Source organism: Peromyscus maniculatus, chromosome X (assembly GCF_049852395.1).
Source record: "Peromyscus maniculatus bairdii isolate BWxNUB_F1_BW_parent chromosome X, HU_Pman_BW_mat_3.1, whole genome shotgun sequence".
In the NCBI taxonomy this organism is placed as follows: Eukaryota; Metazoa; Chordata; class Mammalia; order Rodentia; family Cricetidae; genus Peromyscus; species Peromyscus maniculatus.
Genome location: NC_134875.1, coordinates 104,852,060 through 104,875,373, shown reverse-complemented (window position 1 = coordinate 104,875,373; position 23,314 = coordinate 104,852,060). Strand labels below are relative to the sequence as shown.

Genomic DNA, 23,314 nt, shown 5'->3' with positions numbered 1-23,314 from the left:
CCTTATCCAGTCATCATCAGAGAGGCTTCCTCTGGCAGTACATGGGAACAGATACAGAAACTCATAGCCAGACATTTTGTAAAGAGGGTGTCTAAATGGGAGGTCTCCATTAAATCCTTCCACTCAGAAATAAGGGAATCCCTTGGAAAAAGAGAGAAGAGGAAGCAGAAAGAATGTAAGAGCCAGAGGGGATGGAAGACACCATGAGAGCAAGGTCCTCTGAATCAACTAAGCAAGGGGCACATGAGATCACAGAGAATGAAGCAGCAAGCATGGGGCCTTAAAAGGACTACACCAGCTTCTCTGTGTATTAAGCTTAGTATTTTTATGGGATTCCTGAGTGTGATAACTAATGAGTCTGTGACTCTGGTGCCTGCTTTTAGGACTCTTTTTCCCTCCTGTTTGATTGCTGTGTCCAATTTTGATGTGATAGTTTTTGCTTCATTTTAATATATTTTATTTTTTCATGTTTAGTTGTTATCTCTCAGAAGCCTGTTCTTTTTTAATGAGAAACAGAAAGGGAATTGATCCAGCAGGAAGAGAGGTAGGGAGGAACAGGGAGGTGTAAGGGAAGGAGAAACTATACTCAGGAAAACTGCATTAAAAAACAGAGTTGCTGGGCGGTGGTGGCGCACGCCTTTAATCCCAGCACTCGGGAGGCAGAGGCAGGCGGATCTCTGTGAGTTCGAGGCCAGCCTGGGCTACCAAGTGAGTTCCAGGAAAAGGCGCAAAGCGACACAGAGAAACCCTGTCTCGAAAAACCAAAAAAAAAAAAAAAAAGAGTCTATGTTGTCTATGTTCAATAAATGGGGATAAAATTTTAAAAAGTTGCATTAACCAGAAAACTTCAAACAAATGTTCTGTGATCAATAAACATAGTTCATATGACAAGGCATGACATAAGTAATATCAGTAAGACGTTTCTGCCATACTAGCAAGATTAACCTGTATAATAGTTTAATTAAACTTAGTAACAGCATATATCATACTGGCCTGCAAATCTTCTAGACTCTTGGCTTTCCTAAGGTTACAGGGTGGATTTACATCTCCAGGACATAGCTCATTTCTTTCAGAGTTTGATTTGCAATCTGCCTATTCATTCATCTTTGATATAACTTACTGAAAGTGACACACGTACTATTACATATTTGCTTACCTCCAACCAACAAAAAACTACCTGCAATTGCAAAAAACAAAATGTAATGCCTCTTGTTATATGGGCTACAAAATACATGCCCTTCAAATCCTCGTAGTATGTGTCCAAAGACAGTATTATACTCTGTTACTAGATCTCAATTTTGTTCTTTAACTGTTACTGTATGTAACATTCTAGAAGTAAAGGTCTGGTCCAAATAGAATGGCTCATTTGTTTTATGTCAAGTCCTAAGAACAAACATTGCCATTAGAAAACAAAAATATTTGTTTTTAATAAAGTTCTGAGATCATGATGTTTATCTAAAGTCATCTAAATTCTAACCTGGAAATAATGTAAATGGTTTCAAGGTTAACTTCACATGCCACAAATGGTATATTAAAGCCATGAAAGGGTCTGCATTTTTGTTCAAATGTAAAAAGTATGCATTTCATTTTTTTCTGAAGATATTGATGCTCATTATTTTCTTTTTTGTTTGAAAATGTCATACATGCATATAATGACCTTCTAACAAATTCCTTCCCATTTACTCCCCTTCAATTCCTCCCTATTCTTTCACACGTGCTGTTTTTTTTTCTCTTGAAGAATTTTAACTGCTACATATTTAATGATCTTGTTCATTTCATACTTACTTTTCATGGTGTCAGAGTTATCATCTCTCAAAAATCCATCTTTACTTCCCACAGAATCAAATCTCACAAAGAGTGAATAGTCTTGCCTATGTGAAGGCCCAACATCCTTTTTAATATCAACTACTAGCCTGTAAATATCACAATTGATTATTTTTGAAGCAGAAGTCACATATTTTTACCACTTGTCAATATAAATTATTGAACTAATCTTTAAATCTATGCAAACAGATGGAAAGGAATAAAAACACAACTGTTATCCATTGCCCAAATTTACTAACAAAAGAAGATCTCAGAATATAAAGCTCAGGAAAAAACATGAATGAATACAAATATATCTAAAACAGGACTAACATAATATCCCCACTTGCCAAAACCTACATCACATGCCACAGTGTCTATAATGTATTTTTCTTCCAGACAGAATTCATTGTTAGCTAAGGACTGTGATCAGTCTCTATAGTAAGCCATATTTCCCCTAGTAGTAACTTCTGTTACACATTTATTCCCTCTAGTGAACTAAACTCATATTTTCTACCAATGAAGTTCCTAGTAGTGTACAAGCAATTAGAGAACATAATTTGATATGAGTCTTAGAGAAATGTAATGGAAGGATGAAAACAATACAGAGTCAGGAACAAAGGTATAGATACATAGGTTACACCATAGGCCTGGTCACTGACTATATTTATCTAGCTTACTTACAGATTAGCTCTTCTGCCCACGGATACTCAAATCCACAAAAATTTGATGTGTAAATATATTGGAACAAATATAGTGTGTTTAAAACTATATTTAACAAAGACTTCAAATATTCACACCTATATTTCCATGCTAGACTCCCAAATGAAGTAAAAATGCTGTCATAGGAAACAATATTTGGATTTCTTTCAAAGTATGTATGTGTGGAGGAGGCTGAAGAGATGGCACAACAGTTAAGTGGACCCAGGCTTGGTTCCCAGCACCCACAACAACCACCTATACAATCAGATAAGATATACATATATACACATAAAATAACATAATAATCTTGTATTGTTGAACATAACCTTATAGATTTCCCAGAGAAATTTCCTGTACAAAAGTATCAAGACAATTTTTGATTACGTGAGTAGGGCAATTATTGACTACCTTTCTGCCTTAGTTTTGTTTTTGTTGACATGATAAAGCAACCAAGGAGAGAAAGGTTTATTTTAGTTCACAATTTCAGGTCAAATTCCATCATAGCAAAGAAATCAAGGCAAAGAAGCAGGGTAGTTTTAAATGTAAATGTAAATGTAGTCACATCATAGACACAGTACAGAAAAGAGAGAAATAAATGCATGTATGTCTAGAACTCAGTAATCTTTTTTTTATTCTTATACAGCATAAGATCATAAAACAGAAAATAGTGCTACCCGCATTCAGAATGTGTCTTCCCTCATCACGTAAGGCACTCTCCTATACACATGACCACAGGCCAACCTAATGTAGATAATCAGTCATTGATTGAGATTCCCAGGTCATTCTAGGCTCTATCAAGTTGATAATTAAAACTAAGCATCACATCCTCTTAAATATAAAACAACTCAGCTTTCAAAAATCTCCTATCACTAGTGACAATGTTGTATTGAAAGTACACTACACAAGACTCTCTCAGAGGTAAATTCTTACAGATGGATAGGTTATTTACACACAAACTATGATATTATTGCACTGTTTACCATATAGTTAACATTTTCAAAAGTATTTTCAGCTTAAATAACAAAAGCAAGTAAAAAGAACTGTAAAAATATACACTGCAAGTATTTCATTAAAAGAAACAGGTGTTATTGATTAACACTGATGGTATTCAGTCAGAAAGGATTTTGTCTAGGTAAGAACATCACTTCCTATCTGGTGGCATCTATAAAATACTACATGCACATCACTATTCTTGCAGCAAGTTCTGGGCTGCACAAATCAATTTATGCAATTCAAAACAACCTAAAACTTTACCTCCACCACCCATTTCCAATAGGTCTAGGGCTTATTTTTTTAATTTAAAAAAACTATTGGATATCATACTTATGAATATTGCAAATCTTAAAACAAGCTAGAAATATTTAGAAATGTTAAGAAAAATCTGATTTTTGCTTTCTAAAATGTTTTACTATGACATTAAATAAGTCTGGTTTGTGTATAGTTACTATAATTTTCATTAATAATTGACATTACAATTGAATTCACTTTTGCTTACTTTGGGCTGAAGCAAAATGTAATTACAATCTTTTGATAAGGGAGTAAAGTTCCTTCATTGGGAATGCAGGACATAAAATCAGTCATATCTATTTTCTTTATTTTGTTTAAGTAGGGGAGATTATTTAAGGCAATATCTGTCCTTTGATGAATATTTGCTCCCTGTAACATAAAATAAGACATAAAAGCATATTAGGGGGAAAGTAAACAACATATTTTAAAAGGTTAAAATAATTATTGCAATTTTAGAATGTAGAAAGTGAAGAGTATTTGTTTCTAAAGTAACATACACCTTAACTTGACAAAAGTACATGATACAATTCAAAATTTGAGAATAGAAATCTTCAGAGTAAGTCACTTATTTGCAAGAAGCACTCATCTGGTTTAATTCAGACATGATGTACCACTTTCCCTCAATTCACTTACCAGTTCTTCTCCAACACAATCATCTTGCATTATTGCCACCCAGTTTATGGTTTCAGGGCTATTGTTAAACAGAAGTGCATGCTCAATTTTTGATGTTCCAAAGAAAACAGAACCAAATCGTATGCATTCCAATTTCCTGTCACTATTCATGTGAAACAATTCAATTATCTGTTCAACCACATGAACTTTGATGTTCAAGAACGTATCAGGACGACCTTGCAAACTCACTCTATAAGATAATAAAATGTGAATATCTGTAAGTATTTTCATTATATATTTATTTTCTCCTAATTATTTGGATAAAGTTTTGTAAAATGACATCATAAATAGCTCAGTAGACTAAAATCAGTTCCTTTCATATACTGCTAGAGGTTATCAGGTCCTCTGATGTGCCTACATCTCTAATGTGAAATGTATGTGTAACCTAACTTAGTCTGTACTTGAAACAATAATACTGGGGGAAAAAATCTAATGATGTGATCCCAGAAAGCATCAATGGAACATTCATATCACTATCTCGTAAACACAGGAGTTACATGATTTATAACATTAGCTCAAGAATTTCAAGACTCCATTCTAACTCATTGGAACCCATGTCCAAGCCAATCTCTCATCTATATCCAAATACCACAGTTCCTTAAATCAAAAATATCTCAGAAAAAAATTTACAACGAATCTCAGTTCTCATTTAGCACTCCTGCCCATGTTTATTCCTTTCTGGCACATATACAGTCCTTTCAACTTAACCCCAAGACATACCATAGGTAACTTATTTACATTTTTCTATAATTGTGGGTATTATCCATACCATATCTCAACATATCTGCCCTTCCTTACATTCCTGGACATAACACCCTTCCCTAAGATTTCATTCTAACTCACTCATGCATGTTCTAACTTTTCGTTCTAAGACACGGATCCTCTGTAAACTATTTGTTTCTTCTCTCTTACTATTTCACAGTCTACTCTTCTTTTCAAGGTAACTCTCAGTACTCCTACGTTTGAGGCACCACATATACCAATAATGCCCTCTATCCAACTCATCTAGGCAAAGCTGCTTTCTGGGGTTTAGAACATGTAAACCTAATCAGCCATAACCATACAGTCCATAATGATTGTGAAAATGGAATCAGTCCCACCATGCCACATTTGAACTTTCTTCTACAGATCATTTCTTCCTCTTACCTCCTTTGTTCATTAACTCATCAAATGAATTAAACAGGAATGTATAATATACCTCAAATCTGCACACTTCTCTCACTTCTCCCAATTTGAGCCTTAGCTCGGACCTTTCCTATTTCTTTTTGGCTTTGCTTTTATAATATCTAGTCAGACTGTCAAGTCTTTCTTGTATGCCCGATCTGTTTCATGCACTGCTGTTATTGTGACTTTCTAAAATGCGAACTAATCCTCAGATTAACTTTCACGTTCACAACTGTTTCCCAAAACCACAACTGTAGCCTTCAATAAGAAATACATCTTATATTCAGTTTAGTACCTCACGCACACATATGAAGAAAAGTCTATGAAAATTCAAAGAAGTTTCATAAAATAACATCTACATTACTATGTGAGGTGCATTCATAATGGTGACTCAGTGTATTAACTGCACATCACATCTATGAATGAACTGAGGCAAATCCCATAACCAAATGCTGCCCCATTGACCCTTTACTGGATCTTGTGCCATTCCTTTGTTTTCGTCTCACCTTGCATCACTCTCTTCTATTTCTTCAACTCTATATTGCCTCTAAGCCTTCAATAGGCAATACAGTTATCTCTAAAGTTTCAAATCTGCCACTTCCTCTGCCTGAAAGAACTTGTGTAATCCAATCAATCATCAACATTCATTTTGCCTAAACACACACACACACACACACACACACACACACACACCAATCCTACCACTTCCATTTGCTAACTAGATCCTATTTAATGATTAGTGTGTGATTCAACTACCAATTTATGAGTGGAATCCTTGGACCATTCCCTCAGATACACAAAACTAAAACTAGGAGCTGCTGTTCTATGTATCTATATGCCACTCTCCATTCACTTTCCATTGCCGAGCACTATCTACACTTGTATGTCTTGACATATAGAAATAACTAAACGAACAAACAGCAAATGAAAGAAAAAGGGGTTGGCAAACAATCAATCTGAAAGAAAATAGGTAATACTGAGTTTTATACAAACATTTTTTTCAAAAAACGTGCTCTATATTTACCTTGCCACTTCATCTACAAATCTGGACTGGTCTGCACAGAAATCCACTTTGATGATCATTGATGACTTAGCCTTAACAGTACCACTACTTGGAGAAATGACAATAGGTAACTGACCTTGGTATTCTGTTTTAAATATGCCTAAGGAGAGTAAGAGACACAGTTTATAACTAGAACTTTACAATAGACATACATTACACAGATGGTCTACTGTGGAACAAAAATAATAGCTTTTATTGTGATTACAGATACTGGCATCATCCAACAAATCTAAACCTAGTGTTAGAATTCAACCCTCATGAGTAGCTAAAAATATTATATATTCATTTTGGAAAGTACTTATACTAAGAACACCATATATCCACATACATGCTCTTCAATCCTTGATATAAGCTATATGTTCAACTACATATTTCCATTTTACAAATAAGAAATTAGACACTTAGATATCTTGATCTCTAAAGTGTAAGTATGCAATTGATACATAGTAAAATAAATTATTTGCCCAGGTTTCAGGTTTTTCCAACTAGTAAATGAAGCAATTAAGTGTGAAACATGGTCAAATTCACACCCAGAAAAGCAATTATCTTTTAGTGCTTCAGTGTTGTTTTTTCCCAAAAAAATATTGACCCATGTCTACAGATTCTTTCATTGGTTTCATTGAAAAATACACCAAACAATTCATTAAAATTAAATCTGCATTTTAATTCAGAGAGCTTTCATATGTAATATAACTATAATTTGGGGAGATTTTAGACTAAAATGGATATATTACTTTTTATTTAATCCCTAAAGGATTATGAATGAATAAGTTAAGACTGAATTTGGAAAGCAAAATAAAATGAAAATTTTTCAATCATATATAATTACTCTGTCTTCAGAATCAAAAAACCTTAACCATTTGCCTTAAGAGATTCTTCTTCACATTAGAATCAAACTGGAAATAAATCTAATATTCTATAAACTCCTAAGCAATGAATATTCACCCATCAAAGAACCAAACCAGTGAAAGCTAAATGAACAAAATTCAATCAGAAATAGCTATCAGTTTTATTCTTGTATATTGTATGAAGAAATATGTAATGGCATAGATTGTCTTTGTGTTAATAATCCCCAATATTCAAGCATGCAGCTAAGGAAAAACAATCTAGAGGTAAAGAGGATTAGATTTACGATTTCATTTATATATTTGATACGCAGTCTCAGAGACACAGTCACTATCTAGTATTAGTTCTCATATTAGATTGGGAGAAATGGCAACCATCACATCAAATCTAGCTAACCATCACATCAAAAGAATGACAGATTATATCCATTATTGCAATCAATAAGTAGTATGCATGACAACACATACTTTTATAAAAACATCTGGGACAAAAATAAAAATTTCTAAAAATTATCTAGTCTGGAGAAAAGTATTCTTCCATTGATACATAAATTATTAAAAGCCTTCTACTGACCATGATGTGAATGCCAAGTTGAGTGTGACAAAGACAATAAATATTTCATTCCCATGATGAAACAGGCATTATACCAAAATTTTAGGTATATACCTAATTAACCATCATATATTACTCTCCTCATAAATTAAGAATCTAAAGTTCAGTTCCCTTAAAGACACTTGTCCAATATGATAGAGCTAGTAAGTAAGGCACTGAATTCTAGTTCAGTCTCTGGATGAGCCTAAGAACAATGTTGCTTCTATAACACCAACCTGCCTCCCATCTTCAGGAAGATCACCAGTCATATAACCAACAGGCTGTGTTAATATGGATTATAAAAGGCAGGTTCATTTTTCCTGAATGAATGAATATCTATCCTTTGTAATCACAACACTTAAGGACCTTTGGTTTTCAAATATTTCAAATGATAGACATCATTTCTCGATGACTCGAAAAATCTATTATACAATATGCAATTTAAAATAATAGCAAATCTTAGCCGGGCGGTGGTGGCGCACGCCTGTAATCCCAGCACTCGGGAGGCAGAGCCAGGCGGATCTCTGTGAGTTCGAGGCCAGCCTGGGCTACCAAGTGAGTTCCAGGAAAGGCGCAAAGCTACACAGAGAAACCCTGTCTCGAAAAACCAAAAAAAAAAAAAAATAATAATAGCAAATCTCCTAAAATTTTTGAGATTATATGACAAAAAACATTTACCTGGCGCTTTGCCATGGTTAATAATACTGATCTCTTTACAATATACCTTACTATTGGCAACTAATGTGCCAAAATCAACTACTGGCACAATTTCCAGTTGACAGGTTGGAATCAGCCTAAGAGAGAGGAAAAGAAGCACACAATTATGTTTAACAATAATAACATCTTCATAGTTAGGTCCATGGAGGATACACACACACACACACACACACACACACACACACACACACACACATTTTATATACATTTTACTTCCTTAAAATATATTTCAGTTCATTTACAGGTCTATTGATAACACTGTTGTCAATAAGAAGAGTTATGAAATAACATATGTAAATATAATGCAAGCTTTTTTTAACAAGGAAATCAGACTTTATCATATAAGCATGATTTGACAGACTACTCATTTATCTCAATATAGTCTTACTCTAACATACATGAAATTCCTTTTGAGAATTTCCACATAAGTCCATTGAACGTTTTGAAACTAATTAAAAAGGAGGAACTAACTTTAATACTTTGAATAATATAAAATATGATAAATGAAAAAAAGCACTGGTACTATAACATAACATTTGGGGAGTGCCATAGTTACTTTCTGTTGCTACGCTAAAACACTGACCAAAACCAGCTTAGGGAGGGAAGTGTTGATTTGGCTTAAATACCCAGATCACAGTCTGTCATTGAGGTCAGCCAGGGTAGGAGCTCAAGCAAGAGCAGGGTCAGGAAGCCCACAGGCACTACTTTCCGACTTGCTCCCTAGGACTTGCTCAGCTTGCTTTCTTATACACCCCAAGACCATCCAGCCAGGAAAGGCACTGCCCACAGTGGACTAGGCCCTCCCACACCAATCACTAATCAAGAAAATGCTGCCATAGACTTGACTACAGGATAATAAAGAGATAATAAACAACTTCAATTGAGGTTCTCTTTCCCCAGGGGACTCTAGCTCGTACCAAGATGACCAAAACTAACAAGCACAGGGTATAAAACAAGATCTCAATACAAAGAAGAAATCTGATTTGCTACATGTGTCTTTAATTTAATGTGTTCACTGTAGCATATTTGTAGCGCGCATTTTCAGATATCTTTCAAAAATTCATTGTCACATATGAACAGATCTCATGGCATTTATTTCATATTTAGGTTGTAAGCTCTACTTTACATAATGCTATTAAGTGTATTAGTACAATTTAATAATAAAATTCGTATAAGACGGAGATGTGAAGATTACATACCCAATCAGAGGAACCTCTAGTACTTTATTTCCTACAGAAATAAACATGTGATCAAACATGTCTTCATTTTTATCAGGATGATATTCCACCATTGCTGTCATCTGAAGGCCAGAAGCAAGTTCCTTATCCAGATTAGTCAACAATAGTTTGAACTTAAGTGAAAAAAAAAAACATAAAATCAGCACTATTAGTTCCTTATAAGGAAAGATTATGAGTGACTGTAGTTAGGGAGTGTGCATTATTATCAAGCACAGGTCTTATTCTAAACTAAGAGGAAAAACATTTTTTAAACTTTAAACTGATAAATAATAAATGTACATATTTATGGGGTATGATGATTTGGCCTGTAATAAAATGTCCCTTTTATTTCCTAGAATAGAGACATGTCTGTTCCTCAATAGATTCCCAAGAAATAAAGTATGACATAAAACTTCCCACTAATGCCTCAATTAGTAAATCCTGAAGGAATCAGAAACGTATATGTCAAGGGAAAGTAAGAACACCTCAAAAAATTGGTCTCTTAGGATTTTAAGAAATTTTCTGAATCATGAAGACATGGAACATGAAATTGGAATTCTTAGAAGTAGATGGTAACAATCATTGTATGAATACATCTGTAATTTTCTGTTAACTAAAAAACAAAAAACAGGAATAAGGCCTTTCCCCTTTCCAAACACAATAAGAAGAAGCATACATATTCTTTACTGGCTTTGCCCCATCTAGTCCTTCCCTCATTTGCCCTACTTCAAGCAAAAGGTTCTTTCTCCACTCCTTCCCTCCCTCCCTCCCTCCCTCCCTCCCTCCCTCCCTCCCTCCCTCCCTCCCTCCCTCCCTCCCTCCCTCCCTCCCTCCCTCCCTTTCTCTCCCTCTTTCCATCATTATTTCTCCTCCCCTCTCTCAACTTTACTACCCGCTCCCTTCCTCTCTCTTTCCATCCATTTCCCTCTTCCACTCTTTTTCCCTCCCTCTCCCTCCCTCTCTTCCCCCTTACTCCCATTATCCTCCCCCTCCATTACTTCCTTGCTCTTCCTCCCTCTTTCCTTCCCTTTCTCCCTTCCTCTCCTCTTCTTCTTCTCCTTCCATCCCTCTCTCCCTGTGTCTCTAATCTCCCTCCCCCTCCTTCCTGTCTCTCTTCACTCCTCTTCCTCCCTCCCTTCTCCTCTTCCTCCCCTTCACACATTAGTTCTTCCTCCCATCCTGCCCCTCTCTGCCTCCCTCCATTATCTTCCCCTTCCTTGTGACAGCTCGGCAAATGTGATCCTTCCCTGAATTCCTTAGGGTCCTAGATTTAAGTGCAGAGGCTACCCAGGAGCTTTCCGCGCCCTTAATGTGTCACCTGCGGCTTTGAAGGCTCTTGAAACCTGATCTTCTGGTTCCAGCGGCCCAGATTGTGCACCGTAAGAGGGAGCCGGTACACTTTCCCAGACACTGCATCCAGGAACCTCAGCTCCGACGGCATTACCCTCAGCTGAACTTCCTTCTTGGGGCTATCTAAGTCCCGAGGGACTAGTGAGCCCCGCTCTGTGTCCATTGCGGTCCTCTAGATAGCCGGCAACCAGGCGCAGACCTGACCAACTCCCGACTGGTTAGGGACAACAGACCGTTCCTAGGAGACGAGCCCTAGGAACCCATTATTAGGATTCCACGTGAGCCCACCCCCTTGCTCTCCCAGCATTCCTCACGAGGTCGTCTCGTGCCTTTGCCCGCCCTGGCCACGCCCCACAAACATTGGATCTGCTTGAAACCCACCCACCCCCACGCCCTAAGGCTTGCCCACCCCCAGTCCCCGCCCCTCAGTAGCCCTGTCCTCAAGGGCACCGACCAAGGCCTTGAGATGGCAGCTAGAACGGCAGGTTCCTGTAGAAAGAGAGCGGAATAAAAAAAATTTAAATAAAAAACAAAAAAGAAAGAAAAAAAAGAAGTGGTTGGCAAGTGTCAACAAAACAATTGGAAAATATGTCAGCCTCAAATCTAAAAGCAGCCTATGTTGACATAGCCAGGGTTTCAAAGTGGCATTTGGTGTAGGGGGCACGTTCCAGGACCGTCCTTTATAGCAAGCTTAGTGAAAATGATATGTCTGCAAGGTCTGAAATGAAGGATTTATTTATTTATTTGTTTGTTTGTTTGTTTATGTGTTTATGTATTTATTTATGGTTTTTTGAGACAGGGTATTTCCATATAGTTTTTGGAGCCTGTCTTGGATCTTGCTCTGTAGACCAGGTTGGCCTCGAACTCTCACTGCCCGGCTGAAATGAAGTTGGAGATTTGAATCACCTTTGGATTTTTTTTTTAGAGCACAATACAAAGCCTGTCTAAATCCCTGTGCCCAAGCCAGGTTTGCTCTGTACCCCTGAAAGTTTGGGAGAATGCAAATCACAGTTCCTGTACAATCCCCTAAACAAACAGCAAAGGAGTGTCAAAATTTCCTTCGGCACACATTCAAAGAAAAGGCTGGCTGAAGTCTGAATTGTGTAGCCTCTCTTTTGGCATTTTTTTTCAACTAAGGAATGGTAGAACTCAGAAATGTGTGTACTAAGATATAACACCAGGGAAAAAAACATCTAGCCCTGTGTTTGCTTTGTTCAGATATCTGTAAGATCGGCGGTACACATACATACATATACATGACCCCAGGGAGATTGAGTTGATAGAATGCTTTATGAGATTGGGCTGAGAAATAATTTTGACAAATTTAGACAATTGGGATTTCTTGGAATAAGAGGAGGAGATATTAAAATTAATTAGCTTTAAGTACATAGAAACAAACTTATTAATTACTTAGAAAATGGAAAATTGTTCATAAAAATAGCAATAAGCTCTTATTTCTTTTGTCATTTACTGAGTGATCCTCACATAAAAACAGAATGTTGATCCAAGTAAAGGCATAGCATAACTACATTGTGAAGTGGTAAAATGGGAATATGTATTTGATGATGAGCTGGTTGATGAGAAAAAATAACCTGATTGTTACCTTTTCAAGAGAAAAAAAATAAAAACATCAGATTCTGATGAGGCTATAAAGCAACAAGATCATTTTTACATTTCTTTCTTGCCTGTAGTACTGGTGATTGAAAGTAGGTCCTCTTGTATGCCAGATAATCTACCACTGAGCTATAGCCCAGTCCTGTTTTTACTAAGCTAGTGTCTCAGTAAAATACTGACATAGTGCCTCACTGATTATTGCAGTTTGGCCTTAAATTCACTTTGTAGTTCAAACTGGTCTTGAATTTGTGATCCCCGTGCCTCGGCCTCCCAAATAGTGTGGTTTATTAGGCTTGAATCACCAGACTGCTCATATTAATGAAAATTTAATATTTGGCAACCACTCTGGAAAACAGTTTTGAAAATGTTTGTTAAGCTAATCATATAATTACCATGTAATCTACAAGTTGTATTCATGGTCATTCATTCTAGAAAAACACAAACTTATTCGCACAAAAAACTTGAGTGTTACAAATATGAGTTGTATTCTTAATAATGATATCATGAAACAATCCAGTGTAACTTGCTCAGCTATGAATAAACAATCTGTAATATATTCATGCTTAAAATACTACTCCAAAATGAAATGAATGATAGATGTTAAAGTTCTGGTGACTCTCTGGGTATTATAAAGATTGGAGCCATAACAGGGCCCTAGACTTTAGTAGGTCCAGCTATCTTAACACAACTGACTTCATGATGGAAGTATCATTCAAGCTGTAAACTCAGCATGTAGACAGTACCACCTGCCAAAACTAAACCAAAGGCCTAATCAAAATTTGTAGCTCTAGGAAAATCTATAGTTCTAGGAAAGTCTCCATATGTACTAACCTTGCTTTTTGGCTTCTATAGTTCCATTTCTGGCTATTCTTCTTTACTGAAGTATGTCAACCCAGGACATGGTGTTTGTGCTTAAAAGCTCACCTTGAGAAAGGCTCAGGACTACAATGGGATCCTGAACACCAGGTGTAGTTACCAGCTGGCTAAGAGAAAGTTTCTATTTTCTTAAACCCATGTGCTAGCAGTCTTCTCTGGTGAATACCCCACATTTCTGGAAGTCCCACCAAAATCCCAAAGACCAGACCTTCTTGAGACAGAGGGGGTGAGGGAGGCTCAGCACAACCTGAGATGTTCTAGGTCTTTGATCATCCTCTGTCTAACACTTCAGAAGGAGTCTGACACCACTATCCCAAAAGGAAATTAGAATTAGAAATGAATTAGAAAGTCACCTGATCTGTCACCTCTGGAGGTAAGTCTGGTTAAGGGCATTCTGTTTGGACACATAGGAGATACAACTGCTGATCTATGTGAGATGTCACTGGATTCCCTCTGTCTGTTCAAGTGTATGAATGTGTGATGGCCGCCCCTGGTTGTCGTTACTGGGTGTCTCTGTGTGGGTGTTTCTGTGTGTTTCTGTCAGTTTTTGTTTCCCTGGAGTGACCAGTGTGTTTCTCTGGTATGAGATCTCTGCCCCCTACCTTAAGAACTGTGGCCTCTCTTGTTGGGGACCCAAATCCTTTTGTCTCTGCCAGGTCACCCACAGACACCAAAGTAATTTCCACCTCTCCCAGTCCAGGAATGCTTGTTTGTTTCATTGCTTGACTTAGGCTCACAATCACAGGTTTGTCCCTGTGTGGAGGTGGGAAGGGGCGAGCCTCTTATCGAGGGCCCCCTGTCATCGAAGTGGAACGCATCCAGGGAGGTAGAAATAATGCCCCCAGATAAGCATTCCCTCTGCTCTGCCTGCTCTGTTCAGTCCTGGGAAGGGTAAAAGTTCACCCAAGGCTGAGCCTAAAAGAAAAGAGAAAATTCCAGTCCTTTCTCTTTCATTTTAATGTCCCCTCTTCAAACAGTGATCTGTAAAACCTACCATTCTCTAGAAAAAAAAGTAGAAAAACTGCCCCTGGGCAGGGCAGGGGAAAATCACTGCCACACCATGCAGCCTGGACAGAACAGATTCTCCCTTTTGTCCGACACTGGCTGACCAAGGAGACTTTAAACAATTTTCACTAGATACCTTTTAGGAAGATTAAAGACAGCTGCTAAAAAGATTTTCGTTGTCACACAGCCCCAGGTTTAAAAAAGAAGGAGGAGGAGGAAGAGGAGGAGAAGAAGTAAAGTTATAAAAGTTAGAAAGAAATTTAAAGATATAAGTAGGTCCCAATTGCTTGAGATAGCTCAAAGGGTATTTAACAACAGAGAACTGAGTGTGACAATACCTTTTACATTAACTGAAAGCCACTGTCACCTCTGCTGGTAAGATGCAGTTAGACTTATAGATACACAACAACACAATTTTGGTGCCTTACCCTCCTTCAGAAAAATATCTCCTAGCTCCAAGTTCTGATTCCAATCAAAAGATACAGTTGGATTATCTTTCAGATGGACAACAATGATTTCCAGGATGATGGGCAGAAACCATCACCCCAGGACTGGCCCAACACCAGACTTCTCTAGTTGTTCAACTAACCAGTTCAGCTACCTCCATCCAGATTATAAAATACCCAATGACCCTGGAAATAAAAGGGAAAATTGTAGGCCATATTGCCTGGCTTGAAGAGAAAGGCATTCTGGTGCCCTGCCAATCACCCTGGAATACTTGACTCCTGCCTGTGAAGAACCCTGGCACCTCTGATTCTCATGAATCTGATTCTTTTCAGAGAAACAGATACACTCGGAATTGGACCTGAAAGATGCATTGTTCAGCCTCCCATTTGCAGAGGTGAGTCAACCATCTTTGCTTTTAAACAGATAGACCCAGTGAGAGGTTACAGAGGGCAACATTCCTGGACCAGGTTGCCCCAGGATTTAAAGACACAAAATGCAGACTTCCTGCCCTTCCATAAATAGGTTATAAAAGGGCCACTGAGGGACTGCTGCAAGAGTTACAGAATTTGGACTACAGAATATCAGCCAAGAAAGCCCAACTTTATTGAAGACTGCCAGCTGAGTAGAGGCCGCAGGAGCCTGTCTCAGAGTAAGATTGCTATCATCCTTCAGATCCCAACTCCAAAGACAGCCTAGTGAAGGATGTCTCCTTATGCTGATGCCTGCTATTCTGCCTTGTGGATTCAGGTGGATAATAGCAATATCACCAAGCCCCTGAGACTACATGGTGGACATGTACTAATGGTTTGACTAAATATGCCTCTTCCGATGCTTTCCAAATTAAGTAAACAGGTTGATCAGGACTTAGAGGTATTAAAAGAACAATTAGATACCCTTGAAGAAATGATCCTACAGTATTGAAAAGGCTTAGACTTATTTGTTATGAGATAAAGGAAACCATGTCTGGCTTTGGAAAAAATTCTTGTTTCTGTGCTAATTGATCAGGAGTAGTTAAAAAAAATCTCACCACTGTTGGAAAAATTAAAACTTCGAAAAGAGAAAGAGTCAAAGACATATCAGATTATCGATATCAGTCTCTCATCTCTTAGTACCCCTATCTAACTACCAAGGGGCTGGCCAGGCAATGTCTAAATGCTAACAAATCTGCTACCAGCACTGATTGGGCCTTTAATTCTCATTCTGATAGGATCAACAGCAGGCCCTTATATCTTAAACTATATGACCAATTATGTATCAGTTCAGATAAATTAATGGTCCTTAGAGCAAGGTGAGACCATGATTTGACTCATTCACTAAGACCAATGGGGACTGTAACAGGCACCAGACCTTAGTAGACCCAGAGAACTTAGCACAACTGACACAAAGATGGAAGTACCATTCAGGCTGTAAAACTCAGCATACAGCACCACTGCTAAAACTAAACCAAAGGCCTAGTCTATCAAACCCATAGTTCTAGGAAAATACCTAAATACACTAATCTTGGTTTTTTGGGTTCTATAGTTCTGCTTCTGGCTAACTGTTCTTGTTAGCTGACATATTTCAACCCAGGACACAGCTTTTGTGCTTAAAAGCTCACCGTGGGAAAGACTCAAGGCTACAGTGTAATTCTGAACACCCAGCATAGTTGCTGGCTGGCTAATAAAGACTTTGTATTGGCTAAAACCTATGTCCTAGCAGTCTTCACTGGTGAATATCCCACAACAAAACATGATATCATAAAAGATAACACATATATGGTATCCTCATAGAACATATTTAAAAACACAACATTTTACAAATGCAAGACATATTACTGGATACTTATGGGGTGAGGGATGAGAGAGAGCTGGTCACAGTTTAGAAAAGGAAGAAATAAGGGATTGCAGTGTTTGGCTGATTGCTATATTTGTCCATTAACCGACTGCGATTGTGTGGTTGTGTGTTTATTGAAAAAGTGATAAACATGGTATAGATGCCCCCCACACGAATACAAGTAAATGACAGTATGAATGATAGATACTTTATATCAAAATAAAGATGCCCTTAGATACAATATACTATATCTTACAATATTACTCTTAAGAGAAACTTGAAATTTTCTTTGATGGTACCAAAGATTTAAACTTGGAAAATTTTTTTTCCAAGCCAAACTGTATCTAGCTTTATTAAAGATACTTTCCATAAACAATCATGGTTTTTCAGGCAGGACATGGGCAGACAGCCATTAACAGTATACAAGAACTTCCAAACTCCCTTCTTGTAAAGACTACCAAAATCAGAAAGTCACTATAAAACCCGATGAGTCTTCATTCGATGCTTTGAACAGGGGGGAGAGCTTAGAGTGAGGGCTGACAGTTCACAGTGAGGATGTTTAACAGCTTTTCACAAGCCAACCCTGACTTTCAGGAAACCAAATGAACAGGGCAGAATTATCAATCTGAAGATCCACAATCTTTTATAAAAGGAACCGCTGCTCTTTTGAGGACATAATGATACCACTGCAAAGTCCAGATTCCCTGATAGACCGCAAAACCAATTTTGGGGGTCAGGTTCCAACAGGTCTCTGGTTTGAAGGGAGTTAAGTCTATGTTGATGGTACAGGGGAGGAAGACACAGAAATGAATTTAGTTCCCCACACTAGGCCATGGTGGTCACATATGTCAACACCAAGCCGTTTCTCCTGAGAGCCAAGAGGAGTCTTTCAATATTAGCAGGGAAAGATGTTTTCCAACATCAACCATCACCAATCCAGCTTGGGAGACATTTTGTTAGTGACACATGTTCCTTCCCCCGCAAAGCAATGAAGTGTTCTGTGTGCTAACAACATAGCTTAAAAAAAAAGTAAAACAAAATTCTGCATTTTTTATAAAACTTGATAAAAAAAATAGTATTTTAAATTGTACAGTCACCAGAAGTACACAGTTATCAAAAATGCACACATTTCACTTGGCATCTCCAGCACCTTCAGCTTTTTGTGCCTGGTCTGTTTTGTCATCTCCGTTCTCTGCAGGATTATTCGCATCCTTCCCGGCATCAGCTTTCCCTTTCTTCCCTTTGGGGACCTTCTCTCCCTTCTTTGCAGGGGCCTTTTTAGGCTTGGGCTCTGGCTTTGGAGGAGCAGGTTTAGCAGACAACCTTGCAGATCTTCTCTGTGGCTCGTTCTTCACCTTGGCTTTATCTGCTTTAGTATCCCCTTCAGCCTTTCTTTTGGGCATGGCGGCAGCGGGGGATGTCGCTGCTGAACGCGGGGATGCGGAGGTGTGCGGGTTCGGTCCGGGGGGTCGTTCTCGCTGCTTCTTCCTAAACTTGAAAATTTTTACAAAACATGTCTCCATATTATGTTACAATCACATGTGAATCTATAATCTTAATATAAAATTTAAATATAAAATAAAATTAAATTTGACTTATAAAATAGATTTGCTATTATTCTTTTCTTCTAATTCTGTATTAAAATATCTGGGTAAATTTTACATGAGATTCAAAATAAAATGAGATAAAAAATAATCTCATGGTGTTTGTTCACAAAACAGTGGATGACAAGCCCTTTGCTCAAAGTTCTAAATCATTCCACTTTTATTGTGCATTTAAAGGGAGATTTATTTCAAGTATAAAAGTATATTTCAGCCAGATACTGAGAAGACTATGTCAAATCCTACAGAGACAGTCCATTCTGTAAGAATTTCCTCAATAAATTTGTGTTAGGCATGCAGATTGATTATCTGGCTTCTAGTGGTTTCAAGTGTCCTCTGTTATATTTACAGGTAGCTGTAATTTGCTTGTGGAAATGTATAGTCAGTGGGTGTTCTTTTGGTCTACCTATGTAACAGGAAAATGTGAACTCAGCACTAAAGTTTTGGATTGATTTTTAGCTGTAACCCGCTCTTTCTTATAGCTACATGAGGTTTTGGTACGATCAAAAATGTTAGGAAGTAATTTCAGGTGTATTTGGCATCTTTTTCCAGAGTAGTTTAAGTCATTCAAGTGTGTCTTTCCCTGTGAGCCACTCAAGCATAGTCTTGGCTGGGTTATCAGGTTACATTTCCTTTCCTCAGCTGCTGCTCCTATGTAGCTATTTGAATTAAAGCTTAAACAAATTAAAATCAAATCTTTTATCACAAGTGTCAAATTTCTATTTGCTCTATAACCAGTAATAAATGCAATGATATATCATATATCTATAACTCTGTTATGAATGCAACTATTTTTTAAGGATTATCACAGAGAAAGAATTGGCAAATGTATTAATGGTAGTTTATTTTTTTCTTATAGTTCTAGGCATTGAACCGAGGATCTTATTCATGTGGGACAGGTACTCTATCACTGAGTTAACTCTCTAGGCTTCTTTTTACTTATTATTTGAAGACGGGATCTTTATTTATTCCTTTTCTGTCACTTAATCAAACACCATGACCATGGCAACTTATAGAAGGAAGAATTTATTTGGTTTATGGTTCCAGAAGGATAGGAGTCAATCATGGTGGAAAGTCATGGCAGCAGTCAGGCATCAGGAGCAAGAACCTTAAAGCTCACATCATCATTAATGAGTCTTGAATGCATTCTGTAACCAAAGCAAGTCTCTAACATGTTAAGACCTCATGTCTCAATATGTAAAGTATCTGGGATTATAGACCTCCACCACCAAGCCTGCTGAATATTCATTAAGCAATTCAAGTGTTTTGCCCAGTGTGACAGTACACATGACTACAAATGAAATGATGTCCTTTATATCATTTTGTGCTTTGTTTTATTTAGACATTGTATTTATTCACTTAGCCCAGTCATAGGTATACATGGCTCTGATATCAATACTTGTCATGAATGTGATAGTCTAGGTAAGTCAGCTAAATTACTATTCTCTTATTTGTTAACTTTTAAAAATAATTTTTCTTCATCTGCTTTCAAATTGTGACCAAAGAAACATGGAGGAAAGTTTTATTGTGCTGTTGTTTTGTTTCATTTGTTGAAGGACAATTTCATTGAAGTTTGAGAGAAAAACAACAGGGCAAGTTGGAAAAAAATCTATGCTAGGAGAAGGAAGCTGTAAAGAGGAGAAAGGTTCATGTCTTTTGTAGTGAAGGTTTATGGGCACCTACAGTTGTAGCATGAATCTTAAACATTCTTATTAATAAAAACAAACCCAGAGCCAGATATTGGGGTGAATTCTGGAAGATCAGAGAAGCAGAACAAGCCACAGCCACCTCACCTTGCCAATTCCTCAGCTGATCCTGTTTCCTCAGACTGGAAGCCTCTGTCCTCATCCAAATAGATCTCAGCTGAACTGCTACTCAAAAACCTAAAAGCTTAACCAGGATCTAGTTCCTCATCCTCATGCCTTAAATACCTTTCTGCTTCCTGCCATCACTTCCTGGGATTAACGGCTCTTGTTACCACACCTAGCTGTTTCCTGGGTGGATTTGAACTCATAGAGATCCAGAGGGATCTCTGCCTCTGGAATGCTAAGATAAAAGGCATGTGTGTCACCATTTTCCGGCTTCTATATCTAGTGGCTATTCTGTTCTCTGACCCCAGATAAGTTTATTAGGGTGCACAATATTTTGGGGAACACAATATCACCACATACAGTAGTGTGGAAGAAGGGAATAGGGAAGGGATTCACAAAAAGAATGAGAAAGAAGGAAAAGTTAGCTTTTCTGAGTTAGAACAGTGGGCATGCTTAGCATATCTACATCACAGAGGCTTAGGAAGGAACAGCATGGCTAATTTTTAATACTTGTTCTTAAAATAAATAATCCAACACTGCTAAACTTCAATTTTAAAAATTTGCATGTACATAAGAAAAATGAGTTAGTCATGGCCCTTCTTCCCTGTTCTCATACTGAATAATCAGGAGGGTATACAACCTTACAAATCATCTAGATGTTGTCTTTCCCGCTGTTATTTCTGTTCGTGTTTCTCTCAGCAAAAACCATGGGGGGGATCATCTCTACATTTTATGTCCTGTTTATTGTAAAGTTTATCAGATGCATAAGTTTGCAGAAAAGTTTGGCTGTTAATTTTTTACTTTAAACTTATAGTTTGCATAGGGGTCAGGAGTATCTTAGCAAAGATTGTAGAGGAAGGGGTTTGGATATAGCAAGATTATCAGAAGTCGGGTGCTGTCTGTTCATTTGTAGCTGGACATAAACTTGCTCAAGGGAACTTTAAACAAATCATCAGATATTATTTCTTATATTTATTTACCTATTACCTAATTTGGAGATTCTCAATCATAACTTTGTTGCAAGTTTTTCTTTCTCTAATACTTTAAATCACTTGTAAGTGGAATTGACTCAGCTTGTGATATTTTTCTCTGTACTTTTGATGTGAGCCTGACAGAAGCAAGGTTTTTCTTTTTTCTTTTTTTTTTTCTCTTGTTTTTTTTTTTCAAGACAGGGTTTCCCTGTTTAGCTTTGTGCCTTTCCTGGAACTCACTTGGTAGCCCAGGCTGGCCTTGAACTCACAGAGATCCTCCTGGCTCTGCCTCCCAAGTGCTGGGATCAAAGGTGTGCACCACCACCGCCTGGCCGAAACAAGGTTTTTCTAAATCCAAATTTCATTTTTCAATTGTTTTTCTTCTAGATAACTACCATGAGCTTTTAAAAGCTTTTAAAATTTATTGTCTTGAAATGACATATACAAGCTAAGGAATTTGTTCCTATTTTGTTTTACATATGGTCTTTACTTGTAAGTAAATGGTGGTCACTCCTTGAGCATGCATTTTTGGGATTTGAAAAGCACATATGCTCATGTGAACACTGCCACAAAATCAAGATATAGACCCATTTGATACACTTTTCCTGAAGAAAAAAAATGTCTCCTTAGTGTTCATCCCAAATAAGGCATCAACAACATACTAAAGAAATTCTTCCATCCAAGTTATTGTGTGACAAAACTTTTCCTGGAGAGAAACAACACACATCTACTCACCCCAGATACGGAGCCCAGGATAGGCCAAAGTACAGAGACCACCAAAATCCAACTTGGTGGACCATGTATTTTATAGAAGTTACTTACAGAAATATGGCTAAAGGGTACTTACAGGAGACTCAAAGGCAGCTACATCATTAAAGTCCACCCCAGCACAGGTGACAGGTCAAAATAGCTGGGAACCGGGCTGGAGAAATGGCTTAGAGGTTAAGAGCACCGACTGCTCTTCCAGAGGTCCTGAGTTCAATTCCCAGCAACCACATGGTGGCTCACAACCATCTGTAATAAGGTCTGGTGCCCACTTCTGGTCATACATGCTGTATACATAATAAATAAATAAATCTAAAAAAAAATAGCTGGGAACCTGGATGGAGCACAATACCCAGCCTGCAAGAAGATCAATAGGTTGGAGAGTGGCCTTTCCAAGTGATTCAGTTGGTCTAAAACTATTGGAAGCAGCTGTGGTAGTTTGAATGTATTTGGCTCCCAAATGTTCATAGGGAGTGGCACTATTAGGAAGTGTGGCCTTGTTGGAGGAAGTATGGTCTTGTTGGAGAAGGCTGGATGGCACATGCTTTTAATCCAGACCTTGAGGCTGGAGGGCACACCTCAAATCTGGGCCACACCTGCTTGTTGGAAGTATGTCACTGTGGAGGCAGGCTTTGAGATCTTTTTCTCAAGCTTCACTGGGTGTGACAGTCAATTTCCTGTTGCTTACAAGATGTAGCACTCTCAACATTTCTGATGCATAGCAAAAGCACTAGATAGCAGCTCACTGCTACTTTAAACATTGCTTCTGAGGACAAGATGTTATACAGGAATACTTAAGCAAGTATGAATATTTGCCTTTCAGTTACAAATCATCTGAACTACAAGTTTAATAATGGGAATAAAAATTTTGTATACAATGTGTTCCTATCACTTATAAAATAGGCTTACTACTTCACCTGAATGGAATATAAATGGTATAAAGCACCATAAAGGAGCATAAAAAACACCACAGGAATTTCCATACCACACCTGCATGTAT

At 37.7% G+C, this 23,314-nt stretch overlaps 2 protein-coding genes across 6 annotated transcripts in view; both read right to left on the bottom strand.

Moving 5' to 3' along the window:
- Positions 1–11,711, bottom strand: part of Cfap47 (cilia and flagella associated protein 47) — a 234,556-nt gene extending 222,845 nt beyond the window's left edge. For all 5 annotated transcript variants that reach the window (XM_042269235.2, XM_042269236.2, XM_076562695.1 and 2 more), the window contains exons 1-7: positions 11,381–11,711; positions 10,045–10,196; positions 8,807–8,922; positions 6,653–6,791; positions 4,426–4,654; positions 4,001–4,161; positions 1,786–1,913 (exon numbers count right to left, since the gene is read on the bottom strand). In XM_042269235.2, coding sequence (XP_042125169.2) covers positions 1,786–1,913; positions 4,001–4,161; positions 4,426–4,654; positions 6,653–6,791; positions 8,807–8,922; positions 10,045–10,196; positions 11,381–11,575 — 1,120 coding nt within the window. In that variant the 5' untranslated portion in view covers positions 11,576–11,711. The remainder of the gene's footprint in view (positions 1–1,785; positions 1,914–4,000; positions 4,162–4,425; positions 4,655–6,652; positions 6,792–8,806; positions 8,923–10,044; positions 10,197–11,380) is intronic.
- A 6,548-nt stretch (positions 11,712–18,259) lies between these two features.
- LOC121825667 (non-histone chromosomal protein HMG-17) lies at positions 18,260–18,569 on the bottom strand. The gene has a single exon (XM_076562002.1). The coding sequence runs from the start codon at positions 18,567–18,569 to the stop codon at positions 18,297–18,299; it is 273 nt and encodes a 90-aa protein (XP_076418117.1). The 3' UTR covers positions 18,260–18,296.
- Positions 18,570–23,314: the final 4,745 nt, after the last annotated feature.